The sequence below is a fragment of the Phaethon aethereus genome (assembly GCF_964289735.1).
Source record: "Phaethon aethereus genome assembly, chromosome: 17".
In the NCBI taxonomy this organism is placed as follows: domain Eukaryota; kingdom Metazoa; phylum Chordata; class Aves; order Phaethontiformes; family Phaethontidae; genus Phaethon; species Phaethon aethereus.
The window spans coordinates 1,620,332-1,632,712 of NC_138593.1; the positions used below are offsets into that span (position 1 = coordinate 1,620,332).

Genomic DNA, 12,381 nt, shown 5'->3' on the forward strand with positions numbered 1-12,381 from the left:
CGGGCCGGGCCGAGCTGAGCCCGGCAGGCGGGAGCACAGCGCGGCACCGCTCGGGGAAGCCGAGCAGAACATCGGAAGGGTTTGGTGGCGCACCCGGGCTGTGGCGGAAGTGACGCCCGAGGGGCGGAAGTTCCCCCCGCCCCGGCGCTCCCGCTCGCTCGGTCTGTGGGGCTGCGCTGCGCCGTTCATGGTGAGGCGGCGCGGGGGGCCGGGGGTCTCTGGGCCGCGGAGGTGGGGGTGGCTGATGAGGAGGAGGAGGGGGGCTGCCAACTGCGGTCGGAGTGCGCGGGTGGGGGTCCTTCCCCGGGGGGCGAGGGGGCGCTGGCCTGGGGGGCAGGGGGTTGGGGTGAGGCAGGATTTGGGGATCCGGCCCCCAGGGTGGGATGCAGGGGGAGTGGGGGCGGTGCGGGGTTTGGGTGGTTTCAGTTCCCAAGGTTGGGGTGGGTGGTGCAGCTCCCAAGGTTGGGGTGCTCAGAGAGCGGGGAGCTGGTACAGGGGTCCTGGGCGGGATCCGGCTCCCAAAAGTCGGCATGCCCACAGTCTGGTTTTCACGTGTGCGGGGAGGGTCCGGTCCTGCCAGGCTGGCCTTTGGCCAGAGGCTGGCGTGGTTTGGGGAGGGCAGGCCTGGGGGGCTCGGGGTGCAGCCCCGCGGCTCTGTGCCGTGTGCGTAGCAGGGTGCTGGGCTGTGGCCTGCTGCGCTGGGTCGTGCTGCAGCGCAGGATCCCGTTCTGGGACCTGGGGTACTGTTCCTGGCTGGGCGGCGGGGGTGATCAGCTGCTGGAGGGAGGAGGGAACGTGAGGGAGGGTCTGAGGCTGGTGGCTTTGCACACCAGAGAGCCCTGGGCCGTCTCTGTGGCAGAGGGAAATGGTCTCCTGGGGCCATCCCTGCCCATCCCGCTTCCTCGCCTTGTGAAATGCGCTGTGGACACGTAACTACAGCTCCATTCAGATTTGCCAATCTGATAGTTCTGCTTGTCATGACAGCGGAGCAAAAATCATTCAGTACCGGAGTCAGCCAGTGTGCTCTGGAAGTTGTAGGACCTGGATCTGCCTGAGGTGGCGGAGCGTTAATCATCCCATCCCGTCAGGTTGTGAGGCAAAACAGTTAACTGCAGAGACACAGCTTGATTAAGGATTTATCGTTAGCGGCTCTCGGAGCATTTGCAGTGCTAAGCTAACATGTTCCTGGTACAGTGTGTGACCTCATTAGCTGACTGGAGTCCACTTTGTCCGGGGACTGCGGGCAGAGGTAGTGGGTGATGTTGGACATCGGGTTCTGGTGTACTGAGAAATCCGATGTGCAAGGAAGAGAGTGGGAAGCTTGTGTGTGCTCCCTGTAAAGCCACATATGCTTTAAGGAAAAAAAGCCTCCAGAAGATTGTTGGATAGTCTGCATTTTAACATATAGGAGTTGCCTGCTCAGACTTTGTGTATTGGGAATTGCCCAGTTACTTACCAGATTGTTAATGAAGTAAGAGCTTAAGCTGTAGAAGTTGTGAAAGAAACGAACGCAGTTTTTGTGGGAAAGCACTGGCTTTTGAAATGCTGCTTGGCTTTCACAGTGTTCTTTGCTGGCTGAGTTGATTTATGTTCTTTTGCTGGTTTATGCCACTGTCAGAAAGAAGACATCTTTCTCCAGAAAGTTAGACGTCTAAAACATTTGAGAACTTTGCAAAGAGGCAGAGAGGAGCCGAGGCTGATGGTGCCCAGCACATCTATGACTACTTCTGTGTAAAATAACCAATGGTAACATGAAGTTGGGTGTCATGCAGTGGAACTGCTGGTCTAACTGGTAACTCCTTGCTTGCAGGAAGAGATGTCGGGAGAAAGTGTGGTGAGCTCAGCAGTGCCGGCGGCTGCGACTCGCACTACCTCCTTCAAAGGGACTAGTCCGAGCTCCAAGTATGTCAAGCTGAACATTGGCGGTGCCCTCTACTACACCACCATGCAGACCCTGACCAAGCAGGACACTATGCTCAAGGCCATGTTCAGTGGCCGAATGGAAGTCCTCACAGACAGCGAAGGTAAGGGGCTGCTCCCCACAACCCTCACACCGACTTCCTTCCTCTTCAGTGAAAGCAGGTCAGAAGGGGTTGGAGAAAAATACTAGAAAACAGAGAGGAACATCTAAACATAGGCCTAGATACTTCTACATTTTATTAGTGTTAAAACTTCTAGCTTAGACAACTGAGAAGAGATGTGGAAAAAAAGACATGTATGACTTGAATAGTTGTCTAAATAACAAAAGGATGGTAACAAGTCCCAAGGCTCCTGTCAGGCCCAGATAGCACAGGCTGTCTTTTTCTTTTGAAATACTAACGCTAAAGCTCTTAAGCATATGGAAAATGGTGGGGATAGTGATTAAGAAACTGTGAGTCAGGACTTGCGTATTTACTTTGAAGCTCAGAAAGCAGTTCCCTCATTTTGTTTCCATACCTCAAATACAAGTATGAAATTCACTCTGAAGACTGGGGAGGGGTTATGACCTAAAAGCTGATTTTTTTTAAATGAAACTATTTTTTAGTAAGAGTATTGATTGTTTGCTTCACAGAAACAAAATTAGTTGCAAAATTTTTAGAAAATTTGCTGTAGTATTACTGACAATAAAAGGACAGAGCTAGCAAAGGGATGTCTCCACGTTATACCTATCTGGAAAGAAGAAATGTGCAGTATGTCAAACTACAGTCTTCTAAAGGAGCAGTGCTCAAATACTTCACTTCCTTACCTGATACATTGATTTTCTCTTCTGCTGAGATTCTTTAAAACATTTATGTTTAAATTAGTAATATAGCTAAAACGTGCTTATGATAACTGCAACTGGTAGCATATTTTTATATTGGCATTCTCATATTGTGGGGGTGTTACAGAGTTTAATTGGAAACACAGTTTTCTACTTATGCCCTGATGTTTTGTTCGTAACTATGTTTGTGGGCTTGGATACCTTGTCTCTAACAATAGCTACTGCATCACTGAGCCTAAAGGTTCAAAATACCTTTCTTGTGACTAGCTAATTATTTGAAAATTTTGTTTGAACTTGCTGAAAGCATAGGAAATGTAGTTCGTGGTTAGATCAATTGGACTTAGTTTTGCGTGCTTTAGAATAGTCTATATTTAGAGGTCTTATGGAACAAGTCATGGATTTAGTAGGGCTCTTGTGATAAGCTTTCTTGAGATAGGAGGAATTGGATTTGGAGGAAAAAATTGTAAAAAATACAACATAATTATCTGAATATTCCTGTTTTAGCTATAAGTCCTTATATTTAAGCTGGGGGGGGGGGGGAAAGCTGCATTCTTCCAGGTGTTATACCATGCCTTTTGCAAGTTTCAGCTGTTGTAAAGCATTAACATCAGTGCCATGGTTTGTGGGCTCCAGATCAAAGGATCTCTGGGCTACCTGTGCTGGGTCTGTGCAGGTTGAATAAAAAAGCCAGCCTGTGGGCCCAACTGAAAAAAAAAAGACAACTGTCAAATGGGAATTGGCACCCTTACTGGGAAGACTGGAGGGGTATTCTAGCGGAAGGGTTGTGAATCAGTTCATTGAAGACCTCTCCCCTTGCTGCTAAACTTCAGACAACTCCAAAAGGATCCTCCTGCCCCTCCGTAAAGCTGCTCTGTGTTTCACAAAATTTTGTAATTTGAGACTTCTCAAGTCCTTCAGTTTGGAAGTGGATTGGAAATTCCAAATAAATTTTGGAAGCCCACTCTGGCATGGTCTCAGCACTTCCTCTGGGCGTTCTGAGCAGGTATGGCAGGAGTGCTGGTACATCATGTTCCCAAGGCTCGGAGTCTGTGAAAGTGCAGGTACTTTTTGCTGGAGAGCAGCTGACAATATTACTGCTGATAGGAGGGTAACCAGAGTTTAATCTGCTAAAATATCCTGCTTGAGACATTAAATCGCAGGTTTATTTTGCTGTAAATCCCACAGTGTCTGTGTGGGATTGTTCCATTTAGCCAGTTGTGTTTTAATAGGAATTTGATACTTCCTGTATGTTGTAACTGAGACACTCCCATTGCAGTAGTTCTTGCTTTATCTCTCCTTGCCTGGCGTGATGCTGGAAACTGGGACAATAACGTTATATCTGTTAAAGGAAAGTGTTTTTATCTGAAATTCTTCAAAATACTGCTAATTGGTCACACCCAAAATCTGGCACAAAACAAAGTGTTCCTTGGGAAAAGAAGCCAGACTTGCAGAGAAACTGGAAGGAGTACAGTTTTTAAACAGTCTGCGGAATGTGTCACACGGGGTCCTCCTCTTTGTTTAGATGCATTCTTCTGACCCCAGCACCATCTCCCCAGCTCTTTCTCAAAGCTTAACAATTGCAACATGCTGTTAGTTGGGCCGTAGGAGAAAAGACTGGAGTTCTCTCGCGGTGGGTGGCAGATGATGATTTCCAGCTCAGAAATTGTTTATGAACTGTAGCAAATCATCATATTTTGAAAATTTTATTTTTATGGTAATGAGCAGATAGAAGGATGTGAGTTTTCCAGGTGCATCCATCTGTTTCCAATTTTCTTTTCTGCAGTGGGAATTTTTCCTCACTCCCCACTGCTGTAACCAGTTGATCGAGATGCATGTTTTTTGTTCAGCTGCTAGGAAGACTGTTGAGCATCAGGCAGTCTTCAGTGTCAGGCCACTGTTTCATCTGTCAAGGCTTGGTCAGAAAATGTAGTCTGGATTAGTTTGAGCGTTTGGATGCTGTCCCTGAGACTTCTTGTAAAACAAAAGATTGATTTCCTAAAAGTCTAAAGTGTATACATACAATTCATGGTTTATATATTCCTACCTCAGTAAATGCATCACAGGGCCCTGCAATTAAAAAATGGCTTTAAAAGACTATAGCTGAAACCCACTTCTTAGGCTCTGCACAGCTGTGACTGAGTGGCAGCAGGGTTGTTTTCCTGTGAGTCATCTCGCTTTGGCTGCATGCTTGGCTGTTTGGTTAAAACAGAAGGTTTTTTGAAAGCTGTTTTAGCAGTCGCTTGTATTTTGCAATGCTGCTTGAAATATTTTCTCATTCCCCTTCCACATGAAAGTGAGCAACTCTGCTTTGGTTTCGCCATCTGTAAACATAAAGTTGCAGCAGATTTTTACAGCCTGCGGAGGAAATGACAGCAGAGATGATAACAAAGAATTTTGGGGATCCTAGTTCTGCTCTCAGCCTGCCCTTTACTTCTCTACACTTCGGTGTACTCTAGTAAACTCTGTCAAAGGCCACGTTTGTGGAATATGGATGTCCTTGTTTATTGCCGTGTCTTGTGCTCCCTCTTCTCTTTAGAAGGGAGATCTTGCTTTACATACCTCTGCACTGACAAATGGGCTTTTTTCTGCTCTGGTTGGATAGGTATACTATCTTCATTAGCCTGGATCGGTCTTTTGTTCTTTGATTTCTCTGTCTCTAATTTTCCTGCCTCCAGCTTTCTAGTTTGTTATTACAGTCTGTAAAATTACAATTGCGAGCACACATTGTGTTTTATGTAGACAGCAGGGTAACGAGGGAGATGGAGTGCCTGTAGTAAACTGCTGGAGAGTGTCTCAGTTTTCCACAGAGCAGCATGAAAGGGCTGTGTTCACTTTCCAACTTGAACCAAATGTTCAGACTTTACTAGTAATTCCATTCATGCAGAACATACAGGCTCTGCTTTAACCTACTTTCCTTATTTGTCCAAAATATGACTCCTTCCCCACAAGCGTTTCCTCACTGCATTCCTAAGCTGCAGCCCGTAAGAGTGGCCATCTGTTCATTTATGGAAACTCGAGCCTCACCATTGCCTCACATTTCTCAGGGTCTGGCCTGATTCGGGCAACAGCCTGGCAACAAGAGGTGAAGTGCAGATCCTTTGATTGCCAGCTAGCTGGAAAGCATTTTGGTTGTAGCTCTGTTTCCTTTTCTTCACACCGTTGTCAGTACATAGCAACACTGGTGAGCTCCAGGGCAGGGGGTGTACATTACATTCTGCTTACGCATGCTGTCATGTCATGTCTTTCAGCAGTTTAAGGCACTGTGCTACTAAACATTTTGTTCTACCAAATTCATGCACTTTGGGAATATAGAGACTGAAACTGTGTTTGCCATGACACTGCCAAAGTCTGTGCTGCCTTACTCTTGCCAACCTTTTTGGACATCTACTGGAGATGGTGGACCATGGTGGGTCCCCGGGTTGTGTTCAGGTGCAACAGCCTTTAGACAGTCATGTCTGGTTGGCTGTAGTAAGCTGGCTGTAAGAAACAGCCACACGTGTATGTAACAGGGCCCTAAGAAGACAAGAAAATAATAATGTGTCAGGACTTCAGGAGTAGAGGAAGAACAGAGCTGGTTAGTTTGAGAATTCATTCCTCTGTTTCAGTTAATCATTTGTTAATAACAGGGGAACTATGAGAAACAAGTGAGCTTCCTACCTTACTCCCCACATACTCTGCACTTGAAATGGAGGAGGAGACGATAAACTCCCTGTGCTCTCTGCTCGCCAGCTCAAGTAAGGAACTGGAGTTTGTCTCTCTTGGCAGGAACCTGCTTGATACAGCAGTCCCAGGCCAGTGTCAAGGCCTTTTGCCATGTTTGCCTCTGCTCCTGCTCTATTGTGGTCTTCTTCTGTCCCTAGGCTGGATCCTGATCGACCGCTGTGGAAAACATTTTGGGACAATACTGAACTACCTGCGTGACGGGGCTGTGCCGCTCCCTGAGAGCCGCAGGGAGATAGAAGAGTTGTTGGCTGAAGCAAAGTACTACCTGGTCCAGGGGCTGGTGGACGAGTGCCAAGCAGCCTTGCAGGTAGGTCGCAGAGCTAAGGAGGAGTCAGGTTACTCTGGCTGCAATGAGGGGTCAAGAAGAGGAGGCTGCTCTGGGTGGGAAGCGGCATCTGGGCAGAGCAAGATTTTCTGCTGGTCTCCACTTGGTGCCTTTTTGAGGGTGGGATGAAATTGAAATACTTCATGTCATTGATCAGCACTGCTGGAGTCTGGTCACATCCAGAAAAAAGTACTGAGTTTTTCTCAACATTTAGTGCTACCCATCTACAGTGAGGGCTGTAGAATACAGAATCAGTTGCTCAGTTTCCCTCCACTGACTCCTGGGAGTGTGCAAGGAGCAGCAGCCTGGCTCCTCTGCCGTGTTCTTTGCTGCTGTCAGGGTTTTACATGGTGAAATGATCCGTTCATCAGTGCAAGTTCTGTGACAAAAGTTAATACTTCCAGCATCAACCAGAATGGGGTAGGTCTTTGGGCCAGACCAGAGCAGCTTCTTGTATCCGTGGTAGCCATACAAGAAGCCTGCTGGGAGTCCTGTTTTGTTCTTTGTTTTCCTCTGAGGTGCTCCTCTTAGGTTTGAAGCCACTGTTACTGGTGTCATGCTTGAGTGAAGCCATATTCCAGATCCTTCCATTTAAGTAGGTGCATAACATTCAGTCCCTGTGCTTGCAGAGTGGTAGAGAGCAGAAGTGGACATCTCGGGTGGTCCCAGAGGAACGCTGCCTGGTAGCTGGAGTGCCAGCCTGGTTCAGAGCATGGACCAGAAATGGCCACTCATTGCCCTGTAGGGACATGTTGCTCACTGAACTCTACAGCACAGAATATGCAGGAGCTTCCCAGTTAATATGAATGTGCCCTAAGGCCTATTTACATTCAGCTGCTGTTTGATTCTTGTTTCAGCAGAACAAAGATGCATACGAACCGTTCTGCAAGGTACCAGTCATCACGTCTTCCAAAGAAGAGCAAAAACTTATAGCCACTTCTAACAAGGTGAGAGAGGCCGGGCTGTGCCATGGCGTGGGAGGGTGCTGGCCTGCTGCCCCGGGCTTGCATGGGACCTTGACCAAGTATTCTGTAGAAAATAGTTTTCAACAACGGGCTTACCCTAAAATACATGCACTTCAACTGTTGAACTGCAAAGCACTGAAAATCTACAGCAGACTAAACATTTCTGCTGAATTAGAAGTCAAACGTTGCTCAGGCTGGGCCTGGCCATGTGTTTCTCCATGCAAGTTATTAAAATAGAGGGCGTAGGCAGCAGCAGGCTGATCGAGCAGATCCTCGGGGCTATTAGATCTTCCATTTATTTGTCCACTCTGGTTATTAACAACAGATGGGTTTTTTTAGCTAAAGTGAATCAATGACTTCCGTTTCTGGAAGCCTGCTTGCTGAGGCAGGTAGAGGGGAGGATGCTGGTGATAATGATTAGCCTTGGCAAGAGGGGGGGCGAGAACAGGTTATGTTCTAGTTACAGAAGGGGTCAGAAGGGATTGCAGTCCCATTGCTGACCCATGCATGGCAATGACAGTAACAACAACAACAAAATTCCACTGGGCTTGGGCCTGATGGTGTCATATCATATTGCAACTTTTTTGTTGTGGGGTCTTAGACTGAGCTGAGATTCCAGCTCTTACTGCACTTCCTGTAACTGATATGTGGTTTGTTTTTTACAGCCAGCAGTGAAGTTGCTATATAACAGAAGCAACAACAAATATTCCTACACCAGGTAAATTACTTCAGCTGGAATTCTTTGAAGTTTTTCATAGACTAAAATCCATGATAAGCATTTGTTTTTTCTTCACTCGGAACCAATGACAGATTGGTGTTGGCAAGCACTTTTTTTTTCCCCAATTAATTTAAAACTTTAGTCAGAAGGGAGCCTACTGTCATCAATGGAAGGCTAAGCGTGTGCTATTTCTGTGCCAGAGAAGTTCCTCTAATACTTAGGTGCAGCTGGCAGAGGCTCCTGGCCAACTGCTGGCCTGCATTCCCCACGGGCTACAGCACATTAGTTGAATACAGGAAGCCTTCCATGGTGCAATGTTCTCAGTAAGTGGCAAAATCATCAAGTCTGGGACCTTGTCCCCCTTTCTTTATGTCCATATACGTTTCATGATGTAATGCTGTTTCCATCAGATGCTGAGCTTGAGCTTAGGAATGGTTTCATTTGAGTGATAGAATTTTGTTCACAAATGAAATGGCCTTGGGCAGTATTATTCACAGTACTGTTGATGTCATATTACTGCTTCTTCAGCAGCAGGTTTTCCTGCTTGTACTAGTCAAATGAGTTATCCACTGCAGTCCTGGATACCAACCGTAAACACTACCTTGGTAGAGACACAGTAAGTCAAAGGAAACTGTGCGTACGGGCCTGTAAATTCTCACTGCCTGAACCCCCCTTCTATTCTGTGTGCTGTCTTAATTACCTCAACGTGACTGCTGCCTGCCTTCATCTTTCACAGCAACTCGGACGACAACATGCTGAAGAACATTGAGCTATTCGATAAGCTGTCCTTGAGGTTTAACGGGAGAGTGCTCTTTATAAAAGATGTGATTGGAGATGAGATCTGCTGCTGGTCTTTTTACGGGCAGGGGCGGAAGATTGCTGAAGTCTGTTGCACTTCCATTGTTTATGCTACTGAGAAAAAACAGACAAAGGTACGAGTAAATCCCTGAATGCTTCCAGCAACGGGCCCAGCTGCTGTCAGACTGGCATCCTGACATCTGTTCCATTTTGAACACTCCTTTCATTGTTTAGCGTCTCTATAGAATAATCAATGCCATTCAAAGTGGGAGCAGCGCAGTGGAGCTCATCCTCCGCGTTCGTTAGGGCGGGGACTGCTTGGCTGTGGCACTTAACACAGGGCAATTGTGATGTTCCGTAAGGCAAGTTCAGTCTATTTCTTTAGGCAAACTTGTGCACTCAGCCACATTTGGTGTACATCCCTGCGTAAAGGCAGAGCCTGGGGAGCAATGGCATGCCTTCCCTGTGCCTTCTTACCTTTCCCAGGAGAAATCTGTCTGAGTGTGCCCCGCGGGCAGGCCAGGTCTGAAAAAAAACCACAACACCTGGTTGCTGTGTCTCAAAACCAGAAACAGACACGATTGTGCTAGGAAGGATTTCTATGGCTAGAGTCCAATTAAGAAATTTTAAAACCAGAAAGGTATTAGGAAGTAAAAATGAGGTAACCTGGTGCATGCAGTGACTGGCAATAGTTTAGAGTGACCGTATTTCTTTTGGGTGGGCAGGTGGAGTTTCCAGAAGCTCGCATTTACGAGGAGACACTGAACATTCTGCTGTACGAGTCCCAGGACGGGAGGGGACCCGACAATGCGCTCTTGGAAGCCACAGGAGGGGCAGCTGGCCGCTCCCATCACTTAGAAGAAGATGAGGAGCGAGAGCGCATTGAACGCGTGCGAAGAATTCATATTAAACGTCCGGATGACAGGGCCCATCTGCATCAGTGAGCTGAGCAACAGCCGCAGACTGTGCAGCTCTGTCTGGAAGGTGCTGCCCTTCGTCTGATCGATTATCTGCAGCAGAGGACCAGGTGGTTTAACTTCTGTTCAGCAAAGTCTGTAAATTACGTTTTGTAACAAACCTGATTATTTGGGGTATTTAAATGCCGTAGTTCTAGGACAGGAATAAATAAGGTTACTGGGCATACGATAGATACTGTAAGGACCTATTGAGCATCTGGAGAAATGCCCTGAATTTTTAGCACTCTTGTCTTTGCAGTTTTGTGGCTAGAGAGGAAGAGGGCTGGCTTCCTTTGGCTTTAGTGATTATCCTGCACTTTAAAAACAAAACAAAAAACAAACAAAAAAAGAGTCAGTCAGCCACATACCTTCCCTCCAGGCACTCATTGACCCTGTCTCCTCCTCGGCGTCCGAAATGCAGTGATCTAAACACACCAGAGCTACTGCAGAGCGCCCTTTTCCCCAGGCCTGTAGGCGATAGGGTTGGTAGCTCAGGAGTGCCTCGGCGTGACTCCTGGAAGGACAAACGGCACGTGCTGACTCGGTTCCTGTAGTGCTGGGGGGCAGAGGGAGCCCCCTCGGAGCGGTGGGAGGGAGCAGGGGGAGCTGCTTGGGCTCAGCTTGCCAGCTGGCTGGGCTGTGGCTCCCTACAGCTCTCGGGAACCTGCTCCTCAGAGGGTTCAGTGGAGCTTCTACAGCACTGAACTGCAGACACCCGCTCCTGCTTTATCTGTTCGAGGGTGGGAGGCGTTAAAATTTCTCCAGAAGGAAGAGCAGGAGCAAATTGTATGCGATTGCTTTTCCTTAGGGTGGTGCCGCTACCAGTTAGCGCTTAGAACTTCTGCCTGACCCCGGGTCTCGGCTGAGGAGTGTCTTTCCCTCGGTTCGCCGGTCAGTAAGCTGTGCTTGCTTTACTGCTGGGAAAGCAGTAGTCATCGCAGGCTCAAACACTCCATGCCAGCCTAGTGTAGGTAGGAGGCCAGCAGCCGTAGTTCAGTTCTGTAACTGATACAGGAGCATTGTCTTGCTTTGAGTGAGGGCAACGCGAGTACCATGGGGAAGAGAAGTAGACAGCGGCCCAGGGGCAGTTATTCCTTGTTTGACTTTATCCTGAGCATATTCCAAGCCTTTTCAGAAATGGCAGCTGTGTGAAAGGGCAGAGCTAAAATGTTGTGTAGAGAAGACCGATGTAGTCTAGTTTTCTAAGAGTACTTTTCTATTATAAATGAATTTGTTATCTACCTCCTCATCTCTTGTTGCCTATTGTGGAGTCAAGTAACAATTATAGTGGAAGCTCATGTGTTATTCAACAGGGCTGGATGCTAAAGGACAATGAACAGAGCCCCAGCTGTTATGGTTAATGTAACAAATCCTGAGAAGGGAGAGAAATCCAATGTAGGAAGTCTTAAACTTGCAATCAGGCTGGCACCTTGGCAGACACCAGAGTACTTTGGCCTATTCTAGAGTTTTTTGACCCTTCACTGGAATATCTAGCGCTGTCCTTAATGGCCAGACGTCTCATACAGAGCAGCAGCTCCATGTTCCTGTTCCTCAGCGAGGTAGTTATTTGCTTTTGCCCAACTTCCTGCTGCAAGGATTCCTACTCCTGGCTCCGGGCTGTTAACGGCATGTTAACATTTTAAAAACCAAAGGTGGTGTCAGCATTGCCAGCTACTTTACTCCAATGCTTCTCTTTCAAATAGCAGTTACATCCCAAACTATGTGTAGCTTGTCTGTAGAGGCTAAAATAAAGCGTTAAATGTTTGCTCAGTGGTACAATTTTGGATCATCAAGGAAAGCTAAAATGATTTCAAAGTTAGGCTGAGGTCATCTTTCTAGTAACGAAAGACTTTTCTAATTTACAGACAGCTGGAGTCTGTGGCAGATGTGGTTGTTGTACCTGCCTTCTCCACTCTTCTTTCTTCAGCTACTGATTTATATAAGTAAGAAAGAGCTCAACGGTAAACAGATGTATCGGTTATACTGTAGTTCAGCAGCTTCAGCTATGTCCTGACAGTTGCAGGCTCCTATTTTAAGCTGTACTTACACGTGGTTGCAACACAGTTCGGTTTGTAGAAGTCCATAGTGCAGATTGTTGTTGTGAAGGACCCAGCGCCTCTCCCTTCTTACCTTCCTTGTGTGATAAGCTGGGGAGT

General features: G+C 47.2%; 1 protein-coding gene across 1 annotated transcript; it reads left to right on the forward strand.

Moving 5' to 3' along the window:
- Positions 1 to 1,816: 1,816 nt before the first annotated feature.
- Positions 1,817 to 10,213, forward strand: KCTD10 (potassium channel tetramerization domain containing 10; the record flags this gene model as incomplete). Its single annotated transcript, XM_082007935.1, has 6 exons — positions 1,817 to 2,024; positions 6,601 to 6,770; positions 7,646 to 7,735; positions 8,419 to 8,471; positions 9,208 to 9,403; positions 9,995 to 10,213. The coding sequence occupies 6 exons, from the start codon at positions 1,817 to 1,819 to the stop codon at positions 10,211 to 10,213; spliced, it is 936 nt and encodes a 311-aa protein (XP_081864061.1).
- Between the last annotated feature and the right edge of the window lie 2,168 nt (positions 10,214 to 12,381).